Source organism: Peromyscus leucopus, chromosome 8b (assembly GCF_004664715.2).
Source record: "Peromyscus leucopus breed LL Stock chromosome 8b, UCI_PerLeu_2.1, whole genome shotgun sequence".
NCBI lineage: Eukaryota > Metazoa > Chordata > Mammalia > Rodentia > Cricetidae > Peromyscus > Peromyscus leucopus.
The window spans coordinates 101,597,908-101,619,917 of NC_051086.1; the positions used below are offsets into that span (position 1 = coordinate 101,597,908).

Below are 22,010 nucleotides of genomic sequence, written 5' to 3' on the forward strand. Positions count from 1 at the left end.
GCTTTTGGTTGGGATGTGACCTCCCAGCTTGCTGCTCCGGCCACTGGGCCTGCTGCTGGCTGTCGTTATGGACTCTCATTCCTCTGAAACCGTAAAGCCAAAATAAGCGCTCTCGTTAACAAGCGCTTTCTTCCGTAAGTCGATTTTGGTCAGAGTATTTTATCATAGCAACAGAAAACTAACTAATAAATACATCAGGGAAGAAGTCTCACAAATTCACAGCCTAGGGTGGGCAGAAGCCCTGGGCTGCCAGAGAGGCTCTCGGGGGCCTCGCAGCCCCACAGCTCCACAGTGCACCACTTAGGCCCAGCTTCAGAGGCCAGGGGCACATGTGGGGGAGCGGGGGAGCGGGAGGGGGCAGCTCCCCAGCCCCGCTCTGCTGATAAGCCTGGCAGCCGCCGGGTGAAACCCTGAACTGTACTCCAGGCCCACCTGCAGCTCTTAGTGCTGGTCTAGCTCTCAGTGAGCAAACAAGCAGCTGACCGAGAGGTGAGCTGGGGCCCCCATTCCAGGCCCCAAGGGGAAGGGCCACTTGGGTGAGGTCTACTGGGACCCACTTGTCCCCTCTCGAAGGATTTTCATGCATTTTTAGAAAAAAGTTAAGCTGGGCATAGTGGTTCATGCCTGTAATTCTAAAATAAAGCTTAAGAGACTAAGGCAGGAGGATTGCCATGAATTTTAGGGCCAATGTGAGGTACAGAGTGAGTCCTATGTCTCTCTGGGATGTGGAGGGTGATTCTGTCTCAAAACACAAAAGACAAAGCTGTGCATGGAAGAACACACCTTTAATCCCAGCACTCGGGAGGCAGAGGCAGGCAGATCTCTGTGAGTTCGAGGCCAGCCTGGTCTACAGAGTGAGTTCCAGGCCAGCCAGGGCTACACAGAGAAACCCTGTCTCTAAAAACAAACAAACAAAAAAAATAAGGTAAAAATCTCATTATTTTCTGTAGACAATCTTGTTGTCCATGTTGAGAATTGATATGTGCACATAGTGAGTCTGTGTGGTGACTGACAGTTCGAATCCCAGAGCACATATAAAGCCAGGCATGGTAGTGGGAGCCTGTAATCCCAACAGAATCTCTAGGAGTTCACAGCAAGCCAGCCTGGTCTACACAGTGAACAAGAGAAAGGGACCCGTCTCAAACATTGGAGAAGGTGAGGACAGACACCCAAGGTTGGCTGGCCTCTGACCTCCACACATGTGCTGAGGCTGGAGTGCGCACTCACTGACACACACTGACACAAACATGTACACACTATGTAAATGAAGTAGTAGATACATTAATTAAAAGTCCCTCACATGTTGTTCAAATCTTAAACGGTCTTATTAATAGAAAACCCAGAGCCAGATATCAGGGTGAAAGCTGAAAGATCAGAGAAGCAGAACAGCCAGCCACTAGTTCTTACCTCTGTGAAATCCTTAACCTAAAGAGAGTGAGTTCCTGTTTCCTCACGCTTTATATACCTTTCTCTGCCCTGCTATATTACTTCCTGTGATTAAAGGCGTGTGTGCTTCCCAAGCAAAGGCATGAGATCTCAAGTGCTGGGATTAAAGGTGTATGCCACCACTGCCTGACCTCTATGTCTAATCTAGTGGCTGGCTCTGTCCTCTGATGCTCAGGCAAGTTTATTAGGGTACACAATGTATCACCACACTCACATCTTTCCATTTACCCCAACTTATAAGCATGGGAAAAACACCTCAGACAGTGTTTGAGTTTCTAGACCCTTAGGCCAGTACCTGTCTCTGCAGGGCTGCTGTGCTCAACCCAGGGCACAGATTTGGAAATGGTCAAAGAAGTTAGAGGATACTGTCTCACACAGACACCACAGACAACGCGACAAACACACACACTGTCATGCACACGCACGCACATGCATGCACACACGCACACAAACCACATTTGTGTATACACGTTTGTGTCTGTATGCAGCTGGAGAGCAGTTCTGCAAGGGATATGTGTCCCAGGGCCCCTGTCCTGCCCAGGCCACGCTGCTGCTCTTGGGACAGAGTGCCTTCCTTCCTTGTCTATGGTGCCGTCTTTTGAGTTTTCCTGATTTAGATGGTGGTCAAGCGTTCTTCTGCCTTCAGGCCCATCTCCTTGGTAGCGTGTTTTAATCTTGTAGCCTTGATTTCTTCCCTAAGTTACAGGCGCCCAGAGTGAGGCTCCCTGGATTTGTTTTCCTCAGATCTAGGAACTGGCCACCCTTTCTTGATAATGCTGATCCTGGGGGCTGGAAGGGGCTCACTGGCCTGAGTTGGCAGGGCACCGAGCAGAATTCCCAGGGACCTTTCTCAGGGTAGCAGCACCTGGGTTATAGCCTTGGGGGTCTCAGTTATAACTCATATCTCATTAATAGCATCAGCACAGGAAAGCCAAGTTTTGTTAACACCGAATTATAGGTCCATAGGTCTAGGCTGGTATGTTAGGCTGTACATTATAGCAATACCATAGAATGTAATTATTATAATAGTTAACAATAACAGCACCATTGATTGACCAGTTATTTTGTGCCTAGCACTATGCTAAGTGCTCACAATGTGGAATGTCATTTAGGGTTTTCTTTTCTCTCTTTCTCTTCTTTCTTTTGAGGCTGGGTCTCACTGTGTAGCCCTTGCTGTCCTGGAACTCACTATGTAGACCAGGCTGGCCTTGAATTCACTGAGATCTATCTGCCTATCTCTGTCTCTCAGTGCTGGGATTAAAGGTGTGTGCTGCCATACTCAACATTTAATCTTTATGCTTTAAATATTTAATTTATTTTGAACTGCATCAAATTCATTCTCTCTCTCTCTCTCTCTCTCTTCTCTCTCTCTCTCTCTCTCTCTCTCTCACACACACACACACACACACACACACACACACACACACACACACACACACGACGATGCTGTGGATTGGACTCGGGTTTGCCTATGCTAACCACTCTACCACTGAACCAGACCCCACCCTTAAATGTACCTGTGAATGGCTCCATGTTTCATGTGTATCTTAGCAAATGTACAAATCATGGTAAATATTTTTGCCTCTGCAGACACATACCATTCCTCTATGGTATAAACAGAATCTTTTCTCTTAACACTTATTACTGAATTGTATGTGTAGTGTGTGTGTGTGTGTGTGTGTGTGTGATGCACATGTTTGTGTAGGTGTGTGCGCATGTATATGTAAGGGCCAGAGACCCACATCAGATGTCTTTCTTGATGGTGTTCTGGTATACTTTTTTAAAGATTTATTTTATGTACTTATCTTTGTGTATCTGTCTGTGTGTGGGTATGTGCACATGAATGCAGGTACACTCAGAGGCCAGAAGAGGGTGCTGGATCCCCCTGGAGCTGGAGTTTTAGCCAGTTAGTTGTGGACCACCTGGTACAGTGCTGGGAACCAAACTGAAATCCTCACTAGAGCAGTATGCATTTTAACCACAGAGCTCTCTCTAATCTCTCCACCATATGTTTGGAGACGGACTCTCTCACTGAGTGTGAATCTCATTGATACAGCCAGGTTGTCTGGTCACTGAGCCCTGGTATTCTCCTGTCTCTGGCTCCCTAGTGCTGGGGTAACATATGCATGCACCTGGTTCTTACCTGGGTGCTGGGGATCTGAACTCAGGTCCTCATGCCTGCGTGGTAGGCACCTTACCAAGAGCATCTCCTCCGCTTGTTTACTTGTTTGATTTTGGAACAGAATCTCACTGTGTAGCCCTGGCTACACGTCGTAGCTTCGGATCCACTGCATCTGCCTCTTGAGTTCTGTGATTAAAGGTGTGTACCACCCTGCCCTGCATTCTATCTTTCTTTCTTTCTTTCTTTCTTTCTTTCTTTCTTTCTTTCTTTCTTTCTTTCTTTCTTTCTTTCTTTTTTTTTTAGAGACAGGGTTTCTCTGTGTAGTTTTGGTGCCTGTCCTGGATCTCACTCTGTAGACCAGGCTGGCCTGGAACTCACGGAGATCTGCCTGGCTCTGCCTCCCGAGTGCTGGGATTAAAGGCGTGCGACACCACTGCCTGGCTCTATCTTGCTTTTTTGAGACAGGGTCTCTCATTGGTTTGTTGAGGCTGCCTGGTCAGGGAGCCCCAGAGTCTGTCTCCACCTGTGCTGGGATTACAAATATGTGCCATTGCATGGCTTTTCCACGTAGGTTTTGGGGACCAAACGTAGGTCCTTTTGCTCCTGCGACAAACACTTTACAAATTGAGCTATTTCCCCAGACCTCCTTGTCACTAAATCTTAATGGCCCAGAGGAAAACTCTACTGGTGTCCCCTCTGACCTGGAAGCTGTAACTGGATGAGGTCACTGTGCCTGTGAGGTCTGATCTGCTGCTGGGCCTTGCCCCAGAGGACTCGGGTCACTTGCTCTGGGCTAACTCGAGACGGCAGGTTTTGTGGGTCTCTGCCCCTTCTGAATCTTCTTCATTTTAAAGTCACATAAAAATAACTCAATCCTCTGCTGGATCGTAGTCCTTGGCTGCCTTGGACACAGGCCTGCAGGAGGAGGTCCAAGCCGGTGTGTTTGAGCCTACTTGTTCTGGGGCTCTTCCCGGGACCATGCCTAAGCCTAGGATGCAGGGGACCCTCAGCCCCTTCTGGCTGGCAGGCTCCTCTAGAGTTTCTCTGGCAGGGATGTCCATTTTAGGAAATCAGAAAAATAAACAGCATAAACAAAATAAAAACTTTGCCCCAGAAACCCCAAACACATGCTGTTTTCCCAGTTGGGTTTGGGGAGAAGGAGTCACGTACACCAGGTTGCTTAACTCACTCAGATCCTCTTGTATTTCTGTCTGAAACCAGAAGGCAGGTAGTCGGTGTGGGTGTTCAGCGGGCCCAAAGAAAGGACAGGGCACGCTCTGTCTCCAGCACCCCATCTCATCTGGAAGTGACTCAGGCCACAGGAATGTTCAATGCCACCTTTTCTTGTTGACTGACTGCTCCTTACCCCAGTTTCTATCTTGGGGACACAGTTGCTGTTCACTAGTGCCAGGTGGTCTTGGACCTAGGTGGTGTCTCATAGCGGTTCGTAGACTGAATGGGAGTAGGAGAAGGTGGTGTTGACTGCATTCACCCATCGATGCAGGGTAGCTCATCAGGTGTGGGTGGGCTGTTGATGGTGATGAGGAGCTCACACTCCAGCGCACTCAGGAGAAGGCCTGTCTCCACTCCTCCTCTGTGGCCCCGGGCAGCTCACCTGAGTCACACTGCTAGTCCGGAGAAGTGTGTCGGTTCCAAGGACTAGTTCTAAGTTTCCTTACAACCCCCATCTACCTGTTCATTCATTCACATACCCATCTGTCTGTCCATCTGTCCATCCACTCACATATTTATCCATCCATCCACCCACCCACCCATTCACTTATCCGTCTACCCATCTACTTATCCGTCGATTCACCCATCCATCTCCCTAACCAAACATCCTCTTCCTAGTGGACTGGCCAGGGATTACAGACCAACTAAGAAGTGAGTGGTTGAGTGGATGGATAGATGGGTAGATGGATGAACAAATGAGTGGGTGTGGGAGTGTAGGAATCTAAAGAGATTCCTTTGACCAATGCCAAGCTGTGTATCAGATGGTGGACGGTACAGAGGTGTGTCTATGTCTAGCCTAGGCGATCATGTTGCTGTTGGGGATGGAGAGATAGCCTCTCTGGCCTAGATGGGGTGTCCTTTGTGGCTCTCTGAAGGATAGCTATGTGGCATTTAAGAGGGACACTCCCTGAACACCATGACCTGGCTGTAGTAGGGTGGCTGCATGGGTTCTTGAGTCTGTCCTCTTGGCAGCCTCTGGGACGTGCTCAGCTTAGCACCTCACAAAGTCCTCAGGTTAGGACTTGCCCACCACAAGCCTCTCCAACAGGGGAGTGCCAGCCAAGGGGCACATGTGCCTGGAGACGGTGTGTGGCAGGAGACTTAGCTGATCCATACTCTGCCTGTCCTCCCTCTTGGAGAGCAGTTTCATTCCATCTTCCCTCAGTGCATGAAGCCTGCTCTACTCAGCCATAGGAGCCCTGGAGGATGGGTGGGGCTTCTGGTCCTTGTGTTAAACAAAATATTTTATTTTATTTTTTTAAGACAAGGCTTCTCTGTATACAGAGAGGCCCTGGCTGTCCTGGATATCCTGGAACTCACTCTATAGCCAGGCTGGCCTTGAACTCAGAGGTCTACCTGCCTCTGCCTTCTGAGAGTTGAGATTAAAGGGGTTTGCCTTCACCATCTGGCTAGGTATGGGTCTTAAGTGGTAGGTCCTGGCTGAGTGCTAGCCCCTCTCTATCAGCGGTCTGTACTGTGAGGATATTTGAGTTAGACCCAGATTTGGACTCTCACTGTGGGTTCAACTTCTGGTTGCTGTGTGGCCCCAAGCAGGTTACCCTGAGACTCAGCTCCCTTACCTGCACAATGGGTCCAGTGAGAGCTGTGTGAGGCATCCAGGTGGGTGTCTGTCATCACTCTGAGGGACAGGTGGCTACCTGTCTGGGTTTATTTGGTTCTGCAGCCCTTGGCAGGTGCAGAAGTGGGGACACACGCATGTTGGCCACCCACCGGGAGGGAGAACCTGATGGCCTTATGTGACCTTTCCCATTGTTTGTGCCTTTAGGAGTCGCACGGACCTCCAGCGGCCGCCTCCGGAGGCTTGCGGATCCCACAGGCCCAGGTAAGCCGCTGGTGTCTTGGCTGCCTTTGGGACCTAACTCCCAGCCCGACTTGGCTGGGTGAGTGGAGCCTTTGCTGTGGTGCTTGTCTTTCGTCTTTGATGTTTCTGTCCAGGTAGCCGGGCTTGGGTCTGCCAGCCAGGTTGCCCACCTCTGCAGATGCCACCCCCAGGCACAGGATAGAGAGTAAGGAAGTGAGCAGGGGAGGGTGGCCTTATCTGCAGCGAGTGACCCGTGGAAGGGTGTCTTTGACTGTGGCCCGTTCAGTGTCTGTGGACAGCCCGTCAGTGGGCTGTTGGTACAAGGAGGGGCCATGTCACATGCCACTCTTTCTGCTTCTTTTGATTGTTCAAATTGTCCCCAATAACCGTTGGAGAAGAGGAGACAAACGTGTCCTTGCCAGCGCTCTGGGGCCACCTGGGGAGGAGTTGCCTCTCCAAAGCTTGTAGGAGGCTCTGCCAACCACAGGGTCCAACCTGCCTAAGTGCCAGGGGCTGCCTCCCTCCCTCAATGCCCGGGCCAGGGCCTGTGTGACTTCTCTTGCTGGGCATTTCAGACCCCATTATAAGCTTCTCCATTCCTGGAGTCCTCTGGTTACCTCTGATGATCCCTCTAGTGCCAGACTGAGGGATGTGCATTTCTTCTGACGACCTTTGTTTGGGGAGAATGTTAGTGGCCAGAGATGATGGGACCCGCTTCCATAGCAAATGATATCATGTACTCATCTATGCATGTGGAATGAACAGAGGAGACGCATGGCAGAGGATAGATAGTGTGGCCAGGGGAGGCAGACATCGTCAGGAGACACCAAAGGAAACCCAAGCAACAAATTGTCATCAAGACTATCTCGAGAGCCAAGCTCTTCAGTGCTAACCTGCAGGAGGACTCCTTCCATGCAGGGAGCCTTCAGGGACAAGGGCACCCCGCCACCTGGGCCCACTGTCCTCTGGCTCCTGCCCAGAGGAACACTCTGCTGGTTGGAGAATCTAACTTTGTGTTGTGGGGAAGGTGGCCAGGAGCCACATGTGCCCGCTGGCCACTGAAATAGAGGCGTTAGGTAGATTGTATCGCTCATTGGTTTGCATAGAATTTATTTTCAATGAAATTCTACATAATTTGGTATATAAATTTGTAGCTGTGAAACAGACTATTCTGGGCCAACCAGGGCTGCCCAAGGCTCCAGAATTCTAAGCATTCCCAAGGCTGTGTTGCTTCTCCTAGCTCATCTTCAGGGTGTGGTCTGGCCTAGGGTGGCTGGCTCTTTGCAGGGAGTAATGGTGACTTAGAGATGGTGTTGGGTTTAGCGTGTGTGTGACGTGGATGGTGTGCCAGTGTGGCCCTGGGTTTAGCGTGTGTGTGACGTGGATGGTGTGCCAGTGTGGTGCTGAGTGCCATGTGTGATGAGCCTGGGTGTCGGGAGAGGAGGGTGATGCCCCAACTAGAGGTGGCTGGGCTGCTGAGCAATTCAGCACTTGTGGTTAAAAGGCACCCCGCCCACCATAGCCACGAGACCCACTAACCACTAGCCAGCCCTGCCACTGTTGTGTGTCTGGACGCCTTGGGCTTTGGGGCCCCTTGCTTTGCAGCGCTCTGCCTCTCCCTCTTGTTGGCCAGCCTTGACCTAAAGGGTTCGAGATAGGCAGCATTTAGGGGTTCAGGTCTTGGAGAGCTGGTACCCTTGGGCTGCATGCATGGAGTCTCCTTCTGCTGTTGCCTCCCCAGGCTCAGGCCAGCCAGTTCTGTGCCGTCAGCATTTGGCAGCCCGGACTTGCTCGGCTTGGAAGCCTAAGGCATAATTTTCAGGAGCCCGAAGCTGTAAGCAGTGATCTCGGTTTGCATGGGTCTGCGTGCTGACACACACAGTCTTCCCCAGGGCCTCTGCCGGCTCCCATGGGGCACCCGTTCCTGTTCTTCTCATCTCTAAGGCCCTCCTCCCTGCTGCCATGACCCCAGGAAGGCTTCTCTGCCAGACCCCAGGTCTCCACTTGGGGCCTCCCTTTGCGCTGTCCTCTTCCCAGCCTTGGCCATACACCCTAGCTGGTCTCCTGTCCAGGACTTTCTGTTCGCTTCCCTGGGGAGAGATGGGGTACGTGACTGTCAGGTCCATTTTCTGTTCTTTCTGAGCTGTGTAGGTCTGGACAGGTATAGCCATTCAGGGCACAAACCACAGTCTCTTAGCTCAGATGATACCCACAATAAAGCTTTGCATTGTCTTACTTTCCATATTTATTTATTTATATTTTTGTAGTAATAGGAATTAAACCTAGGGCCTTGTGCATACTAGGCAAAAGTCCCGACACTAAGCACATTAATTTTTTTAAAAACGGGGCATGGTGGTTCATGCCCAATAATCCCTGTACTTGGGAGGCTGAGAGGGAGAATTGCCCTGCCTGGCTACACAGTGAGTTTTCTGGCTATCACGGGCTACAATGGGAGAGCGTCTCAAAAACACCCCATACCCAGCTGAGTGTGGTGGTGCGTGGCTGTTATCCCAGCATTTGGTAGAAACTGGAGGATCAGAAATTCGAGGTCATCCTTAGCTGCATAGTGAATTCAAGGACAGCCCGGGCCACTTGAGACCCCCACCTCCACGATAGATTGTATAATGTAAGGAATAAGGTAACTAAACACAGAGTTGCCCAGCAGCCATCTCTAGCAGTGAGATGTTCCAGGGTAGCCAAGCCTCATCCCTTCCCCCTCACCCCGTTCCTGCCAGGATGGAGGAGGAACTGGAATGTGGCCTGAGTTTGGGGTAACTGTGCTTTTGCTGCTGAACAGTCTGTACCCCTGTGCACTACCAGCACCCCATAATTGTTGTCTGTTTGCTTCCTCACAACATTCGGGGTGAGGTTGGACCGGGGAAGTCCCCATGGCTTTGGCTTGCCTATTCCTACTGAGTAGTAGTTTGCCTACCCCTTAACCTGTTGGCTTTCCATAGGGCACTTCTCTGCTACCAACCCTGCTGGGAAGGCTCGTCTGCATGCTTCTGTCGGTGGAGGGTGGGATGGACAGATGCCCACCTCTGTCCTTCCCAGTGGTTTTTCTGGTCTCTTCTCCCACACTTGCCCCCTTCCTATGCCCCAAGCAGCCTGTCTGGGCAGACCGCAGCCTTCATTGACCTTTGCCCTGGTTCCCACGGCTCACACAGCGTTTCCTGGGCTGACTCCGAGCTTCGTTACTTCCAGCCCAGAATCCCTGGAGCCTCTGTGCCACTGTGGCATCTGGTGTGTGTTTGGGGCCTGTTTCTGCCTTCCAGTACCTCTGAGGTCTGTGGCTTTGTTCCTAATCCCGCCAACGGCTCTCCTCTAAGATGCATGTTTTAGCGGGAGTCATTGGCTAATTACTTTGAGATAAGGTCATCCTGAGCTGCCAAGTCCAAGGACTGGTGTCCTCAGCGCGGGAGGAGAGGCCACATGAAGGGGAAGCCAAGAACGGCCTGAGAAGAGGCCAGCGACAGCCCTCCCTCGCTGCCTTTCAGGAAACGTGGCTCTCCTACACTCTGATTTTGGACTTCTGGCTTCAAAGTCATGAGAGAAGCGAGTTCCAGTGTGTGAAGCGCCCCATTGTGGGTCTCTGATATGGAGTCACACGGCACTCAGACACCTTCCTCTGTGTCCTGGACAGATGCCCCTCCTGTGGCAGGGTCTCCCTGAAATACAGTGTGGGGCACTGATATGAGAAGTTGGGAAGGCACACTCAAACTTCTCTGCCCTGCCTCCCTTGACCCCTTCACACACCTTACACACCCCTCTTACACACCCCTTTTTAGGGAAGCCGTCTTGCTGCCATGAATACTTGTCCGTAACTAATTTTCTAGCTGCTGCCATCCCTAGTAGGTTCCGGATAAGTGGGAGCTGTCCTGTGTGTCCTGCCGTTTTCTCAGGCTGTGTGTCCTGCTGTCTTGGTGGGAGGAGCTACTGTGGGTGTGGGCGTTGACAGCCGGTGACCCTGTGCCAGGCCACGTTAACAAGTGTGCCACACGGAGCTGGTGGAGCTGTAGCGGGCCTTGCCTCTGGGCTCCTGTGGGCACCCCTGGCTCGTCCCTTCTGCTGATCCAGGGGCTCCCCCTTCTGCTTCTTTCTCGTCAGTGTCTCAGCCTTACTGCCTGTTTTAGAGATGTTTCTATTTCTGTGATAAAACGCCATGACCAAAAGCAACTTGAGGAGGAAAGGACTTATTATAGTCTGTCACAGAGGGAAGTCAGGGCAGAAACCCAAGACAGGCACTGGAGCAGGGCCCGTGGAGAATGCTGCTCACTGGCTTGCTCAGCCTGCCTTCTTGTACCACCTAGGACCACCTGCCCAGAGGTGGCACCACCCACAGTGATAGGAGCCCACCCCCATCCATCATCAATCAAGAAACTGCCCCACAGGCCAGTCTGATGGAGACATTCTCTCAGCTGGGGTTTCCTCTTCCCAGATATGTCTAGGTTTGTGTCCAGTTGACACAAAACCAACCAGGACACTACCCACCCAAGTCCTCAAGCCGTCAGTCTCACGTCGACCTTGACCTCTGCCCCTTCATCCCGCACAGGTCAATCCCAGCTCTCTTCCCTCTGGTGGCCCTGGATGAGCCGACTGTGTTTTGGGCCATGTCCGATCTCCACGGTCTCCTCAGACCTGTTGTTTCTGTCCTTGTCCTTCCTCTTGCAGGCTCCCTCCTGAGCACAGCTGAGTTCATGGGACATTAGTAAGTGTGCCTCTGTGCCAGGGACGGGCTGTCACCCTCCCCACACACGCCCCACACATTTATACACACGCCCCACACGTGTATACACACGGCCCCACACGTGTATACACACAGCCCCACGTGTATACACACGGCCCCACACGTCTATACACACAGCCCCACACGTCTATACACACGCCCACATGTGTGTACACACATGGCCCCGTTATATCCCCTTGCATTGTGTTTGTCTCTACCCCTCACCATGAATTCACACAGCTGTCCATGCATCCCCACCTTGTCCTACATCCCTCCCAGCACTACCCTTCTCTCCCCCTCCCCAGCACCCTGGCCTCCCTGGCTAGCCTGCTCTCCTGGGCTAGCCTGCTCCCCCCCCAGGAACTTTCTCTGGAAAATGGCTTCCCTGTCCTGCTGGTCCCAGCCAACACTGGCTGGCCTTGCCTGTCATGTCGGGTTAGCAGGTTGCCCTTGGCCATTTCTGTCTCCTGTGCAGGGGGCACATGGCAGGTGTTAATGGAATGGACTTGATAGAAGCACGTGGGCCTGGCCAAAAGAGCCAGTTCAAAACAGAAGCAGCAGACTTACTTTACTTTGGCCAGGAAGAAGCTGTTTGTCTCCTGGTCAGAAGGCGATGGGAGGAGCAGGGGGGAAACAGAGGTTTGGGCAGCCGCTGCCCACGAGACATTTAGGACCCTTTCAAAAAATGTTTAATGATGTGCATGCGTGTGGGAGGGAAGGTGCCGATGGAGGCCAGAAGAGGGCGTCAGATCCCCTTGAGCTGGAGTTACAGGTGATTGTGGGCCACCCGAGGTGGGTGCCAGGACCCAATTAAAATCAGCAGTGTGTATTTTTTTTTTTTTTTTTTTTTTTGGGTTTTTTTTGAGACAGGATTTCTTTGTGTACCAGAGAGCCGTGGCTGTCCTGGAACTCACTTTGTAGCCTGGCCTCAACTCAGAGATCCGCCTGCCTCTGCCTCCCAAGTGCTGGGATTAAAGGCGTGCACCCCCGTGTCTGGCAAGCAGTACATGCTTTAACTGCTGAGCAGTTAAAAGTCCAGCCCGTGACTGTTTTAACATGTATTTTATGTGTATGAGCTTTGCTGTATGTCTGTCACATGTGCATGAAGTGTTGAAACTGGAGTAATTGATGATTGTGAGCCACAGTGTGGGTGCTGGGAAGCAGCCCTGGGTCCTCTCTAGGGTAGCGAGTGCTCTTAACCACTGAGCATCTCTCCAGCCCCCAGGGACTTACGTTTTTCAAATGTTCACAATGTTGTTTGTTTGTTTGGGACAGGACCTTACCCGTGTAGTGCAGCCTGCCTTCAAACCCAAGATCCTCCTGCCTCAGCCTCCTGAGTGCTGGGATTCTAGGCAGGTGGTACCATGCTCACTAATACAATTTCACTTTACATAATGGAAAGCCTTGGGAAATCCATCCTGCTCATCAGGATGGATTCCTGGCCACCCGTGTCTCCCAGGCCAAGCAAGGCAGATGGAACACATCTTCATCCTTGCAGAGTTCTTTTAGGAGGAGCTGGTTTGGACTGGCTGCTTGCTACATTCTCAAATTCATTATTTATCCAGCAAATATTTATGGGAGGCCCACTGAGCAAGCAGAGTGCAGGCTCCCCAGGGCGAGTGGAAGACTCCTGGGCTGTTCCTGCACCCCACCTGCCCTTCACTTCCCATTCGAGTTTGGCTGTAGCCAGAGGTGGGGTGGGGTGAGGGAGGGAGTTGGATGGCTGAGCTTGAGGACCTTTAGTGAGGAATATGGCCATTGGATCTGGCTCTTCTCTCTTCTGGTCCTCTTCCACACTCACCTGGAAGGATGCCAATGTGGCAAGTTCAAGTGGTGTGCTCTGTAAACCCTGCCACAGACCACCCCCCCCACCCCACCCCACCCCACCCCACCACACCCCTGCACGGAGCTGGCCATTATCTACTTAGGAAGGCAGGTCTTGAGGTGCAATAAAAAGCTGAGAGAATCTTCTAGGTAGGAATGTTGCAGCCCCAGGCTGGAAGCCGTTTGCTGTGGAAGAAGCAGCAGCCCAGTCAGGGCCTCTTCTGGCTGCCCACTCTGTTGGCCGGTATGGTACAGGGAGGCCGGGCCAGCTCTGAGACGACAGCCTGAACACCTTTGTTTCCAATTCAGGGACTTTGACTTCAGTGAACTCAGCTGGAAACAAAAGTATTTTATTTATTTATTATTTCTGCATAGACAGACCCTTCTTATGTAGTCCTGGCTGATCTAAAACTCACTATATAGACCAAGCTGGGCTCAAACTTACTGTAATCCTTCTGCTCTGCCTCCTGAGGCTGAGATTACAGGGTGTGTCACCACTCTTGACATAGGAAACTCTGTATGTGCGCATGTGTGTGGGCGTGTGTGCAGGCCTTTGTGTGTGTGCATGTGCGTGGGTGTGTACATGTCTGCTTGTATGTGTGGTGGCCAGGTGATAAGCTTGGTTGTTATTTATCCGGTGTCCATTACTTTTTTTTCTATTTCTTTTTGAGACAGGTCTTTCACTGTCCTAGACTAGCCTATTAGTCTGGGCTGGCCAGTGAGCCCTAGGGACCCTCCTCTCTCTGCCTTCCCAGCACGGATCAGGTGTGACACTGTCTATGCCCAGCATCGGGATCAGGTGTGAACACTGGTCTATCCCACATCGGGATCAGGTTGAACACTGTCTATGCCCAGCATCGTGTGAACAGTCTATACATCGGATCAGGTGGAACACTGTCTATGCCAGCATCGGATCAGTGTGAACACTGTCTATGCCAGCATCGGATCAGGTGAACACTGTCTATGCCAGCATCGGGATCAGGTGAACACTGTCTATGCCAGATCGGGATCAGGTGTGAACACTGTCTATGCCAGCACCGGATCAGGTGTGAACACTGTCTATGCCAATCGGGATCAGGTGTGAACACTGTCTATGCCAGCATCGGGATCAGGTGTGAACATGTCTATGCCAGCATCGGGATCAGGTGGAACACTGTCTATGCCAGCATCGGATCAGGTTGAACACTGTCTATGCCCAGCATCGGATCAGGTGTGAACACTTCTATGCCAGCACGGATCAGGTGTGAACACTGTCCGTATGCCCAGCATCGGGATCAGGTGTGAACACTGTCTATGCCCAGCATCGGATCAGTGTGAACACTGTCTATGCCAGCATCGGATCAGGTTGAACACTGTCTATGCCAGCATCGGATCAGTGTGAACACTGTCTATGCCCAGCATCGGATCAGTTGAACACTGTCTATGCCAGCATCGGGATCAGGTGGACTGAACACTGTCTATGCCCAGCACGGATCAGTGTGAACACTGTCTATGCCAGCATGGATCAGTGTTAACACTGTCTATGCCAGCATGGATCAGGTGACACTGTCTATGCCACATCGGGATCAGGTGTGAACACTGTCTATGCCAGCATTGGGATCAGGTGAACACTGTCTATGCCAGCATTGGATCAGGTGTGAACACTGTCTATGCCCAGCATTGGATCAGGTGTGACACTGTCTATGCCCATTGGATCAGGTGTAACACTTATGCCAGCTTTTACATGGGCGATAGGATCAAACTCAGATCCTCCAGCTTGGAAGAAAAGTGTTGTATTGACTGAACTATCACACCTGTTCCCAAATTTCATTTGTTAAGTGGTCATTTACAGGGCCCCCTAACTTGGGGTTGGATTCTCTTGGGCCCCTGCCCTGAGGGCAGGAAACCAGCCTAGAGAGGTGTAGTATCCTTTCTGCAGGGCTCAGTTCCCCCCTCCTCACAGGACTCCCCCAAGGAACACATCAAAAGCCCAGCCCCTTTACAACCCCTTTTCCATGGGCCCTGTCATGTGCCACAGTCATGTGGGGTTCTTCCTTTCCTGTTTCCCCGGGGGTCTCCTGGTCACTGTCAGTAACTCAGTTGCCTGGCTACACTGGTACTCTCTCTGCCCCCCCCCAGCTAGTGTTGGGTATGCAGATATGTGCCCCCAGAAGGGTCCGGGAGTCAGGATGGCATGTTGGCATCTTAACTGAGCCAACTCATGCTGTTGGGTACAGTTTGGAAAAGCCCTAGTGGTCCATGGTCCAGTTCTGGTTGCTCTCTGAAGTCACCTGAACCTCTTTCTTTGGCTCCATAGGAGTAGACACTTTAGTTCAGGGGGGTCTAAAGGTCCACTCAGGAGAAGTCACACCAAGAAAGCTTTGGGGCAGAGTTGTTTGGGAAAGCCAAGTCACATTATGGGGGAGGACAGGGGAGGACGCAATCCTGGAAGTCTTCCTACAGAGGAGGTAATGCCTGAGCCCTGCAAAATTAACAGTTCCGACTAACTGACTCCCCAGCTGCTTCTTCAGGTGGGTTTGAGCCACCTCTGTAGCTTGGAGGGTTGTAAACCTGCGAGTGACATCACAACATGGTGTGGCCAGGGCATCCAGGTTATGGGTGTGGGTCAGTGCTTGGTGAGGAAGGCCAGGATGCTGACCAGGGGACTGGAAGAGGCTGGAGATGTGTTTGACCTGACTGTGGGCAGGCTGGGATGGAGAGCTGGGCTTGAGGCTGGCATCACCAGATGTTCCAGAGCTGTGTCCTGGGAGCCTGCCTTCCCAGAAGAGTCCCATGATGTTCAGAGAGACCTTCTGCTACATGCTGGAGGCTAGCCTGGGCTAAGACCTTATTTCAAAAAAGTTCTTTCTTCCTTGGGGAAAGAGGAGAGAAGCAAAAGCTTGTCCACATCGGCAAAGCTGTTGAAACTAAGCTAGCCCTTGTGGGTTACCATATTTCCCGAGCATAAGCATCACAGTTCCTTGTGTTACCCTGGAGCGGGAGGGGCATGAGTGGCCGTTGAGTTGTCCCCAAAACCTACGCACACTGTGGCAGTGGGTTTCTTGACTCTTGTAGCCGAGGCTTGCCCTGCCTCTCACCCTTTCTCTTCACAGCCTCTGCCTATGACTAATGCAGCCATGCATCCGAGCCATCCGCACAGGGTTTTTGTTTCAAATTATTCTCCTTGTTGGGCCAGAACACTTAGATTTTTAGGCAAAGCGGGAAACTGACCTTGAGCAAACAAGGCCCTCCAAAGCTGAGGGTCACAGCGACTGCAGAGACCACTGCAGGAAGCCTAGGGCATGGACCACCTGGCGTCTGCAGGAGGCGCCAGCGCTGGCCTGGCCCACTTGCCATCCTGGGCCACTGGTGCACACAGCCTCTCAAGTTGCTCTGGTTTTCTGCACCCTAGGAGTTGGGCCTGGGAATCTCATGTGGAAGAAGTGATTTCTCTTACTATTTTTTTTTTTTTGTACTTACTAAATATGATAGAATGAACAGACATTGCATTTATAAGCAGAAAACCCATCAAGGAGTGTTTTTTCAAAGTTAAGAAAGAGAGTAACTAAAACCAGGCCCTGGTGGTGCACGCTTATAATCTTAGCACTTGGGAGGTAGAAGCAGGAGGCTCTCAGAGTCGGGGGCGGAGCGATGGCTCAGCAGTTAAGAGCACTTGTTGCTCTTGCAGAGGACCCAGTTCAGTTCCCAGTATCCATATGGTGCCTCACAGCTACCCAAAACTCCAGTTCCAGGAATCCAACACCTCTTGTGGCCTGCTTGGGAACAAGGCATACACATGGTACATATATGTACATCTAGACAAAACACTCAGGTACATAAAAAAAAAAAGGAATAAGTCTAAACAAACAAACACACAAACACAAACCCCAAAACGCAGGCTGCTCAGAGACCTCTGCTACATGCTGCAGGCTAGCCTGGGCTAAGACATTTCAAAAAGTTCTTTTTCTCCTGGGGTCGGGGTAGGGGTGAGTGGGGGGAGGAGAGAAGAAAAGAAAAAACCCCAGCGCCATGAACTTCCTCCTCCATGAACTTCCTCCTCCTGCTGGGTCTGTTTTAGATGGAAATGGTCATTACTGCCCGGTTTGAAGTGCTGTTTGTCTGCATAGGGTACCTGCCTTGTATTCCCGGCTCTACAAATGTATTTTCTCACAGATGTGCCTTAGCATCACTGTGGATGTCCCCTCTGAGGCCCCTTGCCTACCTCTGCCGCCTGTCGCCTGTCAGGGACTCCAAGCATCCCTTGACTTTTGGCCATCCTTTAGGCAGTGTCTTTGACTCTCTTTGACTGGCTTCAACTTCCTTCCCTATGTTGGCAAACTCCCTCTCATTTTAAAACACACACCCGCCCCCCCCCAAATAAAGAAACAGTCCAGACAAGAATGAGGAGAGTCCTTAAAAATTGTGATGAAGAAGCTGAAGTGTAGCTCCTAAGTTGGTGGCTTTGGGCAGGGTGGGGAAGGACTCAGTCTTCTTTAAGGGGCTGGCCACGGGAGTGTGAGCATGCTCCAGTGAAGTATATGGGCAAAACACATTGGACTTTGGTCTTTTATTTTTTGTTTTTCTTTTTTTGGGGGGAAGGTGGGAGGGTGGATCTGAGAAATGGAAGTTAGTGTGATCAGGGTGCACTATATGAAATTCTCAAATAATTAATAAAAAATATTATGTTGGGGAAATGCAAATTATTATTAATTCCTTGAGTTTTCATAACATGTATTTAGATCATATTTCACCCTGTCTCCTCCCTTAGCTCCTCCCAGACATATCCCCCCACCTCCTCACCCTCCCAACTTCAAGTGCTCACGCTCGTTTTTTTTATTAAATAACCCATCAACTCCAGTTTTTTGCTGGGCACCTACCTTGGTGTGTGGGACCGTCCATTGGCACACAGTTGGCCTCCCAGGAGCCACGCCCTGTAGAAGAAACTGACTCTCCACCATCAACTGTCGCAGCTCCTCAGTTGGGGTGGGAGGTCATGAAGCCCGCCCTCCCGCCCCCATGCTGGATGCGTTGGCTTGCTCTCTAGAAGGTCTTACGCAGGCAGTCACAGATGCTCTTAAGTTCATGGGTGCATCATCCTGTGGTGTCCCGAGGATGACACTCTTTTGGACCTGGCCTCCTCACTCCGGCTCTTTCTCACCTCTTCCTCTGGTTCCTGAGCCTCGAGGAGGGCCTGGGATGTCAATGTCTGTGTTCAGCTGAGCACCTGCTCATTTTACTCTCTTAATTCAACCAGAATGTGAGTTTCTGTGTTAAGCATTGTCCACTGCATCCCTCCCCTAAAACCTCACAATTTCTGTGATGAATTATTCCTTTTCCTAAAAGGTTTTTAAAAATTGTTTTACATATATTTATTGTGTGTTCAGGAATGTGAATGCTGCAGTACATGTATGGAGGTCAGAGGTCAGGCGTAGGTTGGCAAATACCTTTCCCACAAAGAAGCCATCTTGCTGGCCCCGCTCTCAAGGAGCCCAGGCTGGCCAAACTTCTATATAACCAAAATGACCTTGAACTTCTGATCCTTCCCAGTGCTGGGATTATAGGTGTGCATTAATGTACCTGGTTTATGTGGTGCTGGGGTGGAGCCTAGGGTCTTCCATTTGCGAGGCAAGCATTCTTCCAACTGAGCCGCATCTCCAGCCCCAAATGTCCCCCTTAGAGACATGTATGCTGCTGCCTTTTGGGCCACCTGAGTGATCCAGGACAAAGTCTTCATCTGAAGTCCATTCTAACAAGGCCTCGGTCATGGGTTCTTGGATGTGAGTTCTTAGGGGGGCCATTGGTCAACTCTTCCAGTGCCGAGTCTCTCTCCACTAAAGGCTCCGTTCCCAACTCTCTCACAGTGCAGGCTGCCCTTTGAGGCTCTGCTCCACGCTCCCTGACAGGGACATTTTGCTTGATTTCTCCCAGGAGGCTAGGAATGATCTGCACACTCCCACAGAAGATGCCTTACTGTCTAGGGAAGCGCATTTGGGGTCCTGCCCCAGACAGGGAGGGGATGAGCCTGGAGTGGCATCTTAGCTTGTGTGCTTTAGGGTGGTCTCATGGTGAGGGAGTATCTACCGAGGCCTCCAAGGGACCAGGGACCAGTGAATGTGTCAAGGAGCCCTGGGAACCTAAGCAGTGGACAGACAGTGTGTGCCTTATTGAAGGCTGTGACGTTTGGGCTAGCAAGCACCCAGTGGCCAGGCATGAATGCTTTCCCAGGCTCGCCGTGTGCCCTCTCTTTTCAAGAGAGACTGTAAGTCTGAGCGAGGCAGGGTGACACATGCCCGTAGTTCCAGTGCTTCTGATGAAAACCACGAGGATCTCCACAATTTCAAGGCCAGCCTGTTTACTTAGAGTTCTAGTCCCTGTCTCCAAATACCAACAAAACCCAACACAATAAAGAGACACTGTTTTTTTAACAGAATACATGTTTTCTCTAGAGACTGACTTTCCACCAGGTTTGAATATTGTGCAAGGATGCCGCACACCCTGGGGCCTTCCCCAAAACCCTCTGAGCCCATCAAGCCAGGCTCTGAGCAGGTGTTGAGGGCTCCCCCCTACCCGGCCTGGTGAGCAGCCCTGGACCAGGTGTCCAACAGGAATAGAGCTGAGCCCCGGGGCCAGCATTCTCTCAGAGAGCTGAGTCTGGGGAAATCGCAGCCGGAGGACGTGTTCCCTCCCTAGGACCGCTGAGACTTACTGACTCATATGTATGGGGTGGGAATCTTCCAGGAAGCCTCCAGCCAGCTCAGCCTCTCGGGAGCGTGGGGTGGGGACAGCCTGTCCCTCTGATGCTGCAGGCTAACAGGACAAGGGGACCTTTTCAGGATTTGTTTGGGGCAGGTATCTGGAACCTTCTCTCAGTCCTCCTGTCTGGGAGGTGACTGCCGCCTGCCCAGATAGGTTGCATGTGGTGGGGTTGAGATCTAGACCTGCAGAGTAAGGTGAGGCAGGCATGCAGGATACAGGCTTTTTAAATGCTTGAAATCGCAGCGTCGCTGGACGGGAGGAAAATGAAAGACTTTGAAGTGCCAGGAATTTGACTCTACGAGTTTTCCAAGAGCCTAAGTTAGGCATCTCCAAGTGGATATTAAGGGAACAGCCAGACTCCAGCGGCGGGGGCTGAGGGGGCGGAGAGAGGAGGCGCTGCCGGAAGCTGCATGCTGGACGGCTGAGGCCACCACACTGAAGGCCAGGCAGCTGGTCCCGCGCTCAGAGAGGAACCAGGGACGCCCGGATCCCATCGGGCCAGCCCCCCACCCCCCATTTTTCAATTTCTCCCTGTGCTCCCTGTTCCCCTCTGTGGCAGAGACAATGCTACTTCAGTTCGGAGCAGAGACATATGACCAACACATGGAATGTGGTAATTTGGATCTGTTCGTGATTGCAACAGATTGAAGAAATTAGACCAGACAAAGAGTGTTTTTAGAGGAAGAGCAGAGAGAGGGAGGGTGACAGGGAGGAGGACCCTCCGCTCAGGGGACACGGCATCCGTCTGCCTGCTGTAAATACATCCATCCGTAGGAATGGAGAGAGACCGCATCACAGGTAGCCCGGCCCTCCTTGTCCCACGGCCCTCCTTGTCCCACGTCCCATCCCTGAACCCGACCCACGTCCAGCTGGTGACTTTACCAGTGAGCACCCAGGGTCAAGTTCACTTACTTTTACAGAAATATTTCCTCTTCCTGCTGACTATTCCACGTTGGTGAGCTGGAATGCCGCTTCCACTAAGCCTTGCCGAGGCTGGCTTTTATTTAAACTGGGTTCTCCTGCGCTACTTCTCTTTCATTTTCTGGTAGGGCTGCTTTACGTCTGTGACCACTGTGAATTCAGAGACTCAGGAAGGGTGGATGGTGAGGACGGGCTCTGCATCAGGGCCAAGGCAGCCTGGCTTGTTTGCCATCATCTGGCCTTGGTCTTCTCCTGAAATAGCCTTGCTGGGCTCTTGGGCAGTTGATTATAGAGGTGGTAGTTCCCAGTGCTTGGAGGAGGTGTATGCACACGTGTGCACCCTGGTGCGTGTGTGTGTGTGTGTGTGTGTGTGTGTGTGTGTGTGTGTGTGTGTGTTTGTGTGTGTGTGGTGTGGTGTGCATGTGTGCATGCATGCGTGTGTGTGTGTGTGTGGTGTGTGGTGTGCATGTGTGCATGCGCTTGTGTGTGTGTGGTGTGTGGTGTGGTGTATGTGATGTGTTTTGTGTGGTGTGGTGTGCATGCGTGTGTGTGTGTGTGTGTGTGTGTGTGCACGTGCATGTGTGCGCGCGTGTGCGTGCTCCCGTGTGTGTGTGTGTGTGTGTGTGTGTGTGTGGTGTGCATGTGTGCGTGTGTGTGTGTGCACGTGTGTGTGCACGCACACGTGCGTGCTTCCGTGTGTGTGTGTGTGTGTGTGTGGTGTGTGTGGTGTGTGTGTGTGTGTGGTGTGTTCGTAGGGCCCGAGTGCATGCTTCTGAGTGCACATGTGGCCATGCACTCCTGCAGCCCCTTTGGATCCAGTAGAGACCCAGCAGGGTGTAAACAGTTCAAGGAAGAGAACTGAGTACCCCTTTCCTCAGCTGTCACATCAAGTTGTTTCCAGGTTAAGCTGCCAGTTCCTGCTGGGACGTCAGTCTCTGAGGTCAGCCTGCCTCCTCTGCCTTGGACACCATCTGAGTCACAGGCTGTGGATAGTGTGGGTGGGGAATTCTAGGGATGTGACCTTACTCTGGACCCGCGTTGTCCTGTGTCATGGTCAGACTAAGCCCCACCCAAAAGTGTCGTTGGCCTTGGGCTACTGATTGCTGCGGAGTGAATGCCCAGGGACAGGGGTCTCCAAGAAGCCAGACAGAAGGAAGAGGGAGATGTCCAAGGCTCCTCCA

General features: G+C 51.7%; 1 protein-coding gene across 2 annotated transcripts in view; it reads left to right on the forward strand.

Moving 5' to 3' along the window:
* Positions 1–22,010, forward strand: part of Septin9 (septin 9) — a 217,609-nt gene that overhangs the window by 51,448 nt on the left and 144,151 nt on the right. For both annotated transcript variants that reach the window (XM_037201313.1, XM_037201314.1), the window contains exon 2: positions 6,588–6,644. In XM_037201313.1, coding sequence (XP_037057208.1) covers positions 6,588–6,644 — 57 coding nt within the window. The remainder of the gene's footprint in view (positions 1–6,587; positions 6,645–22,010) is intronic.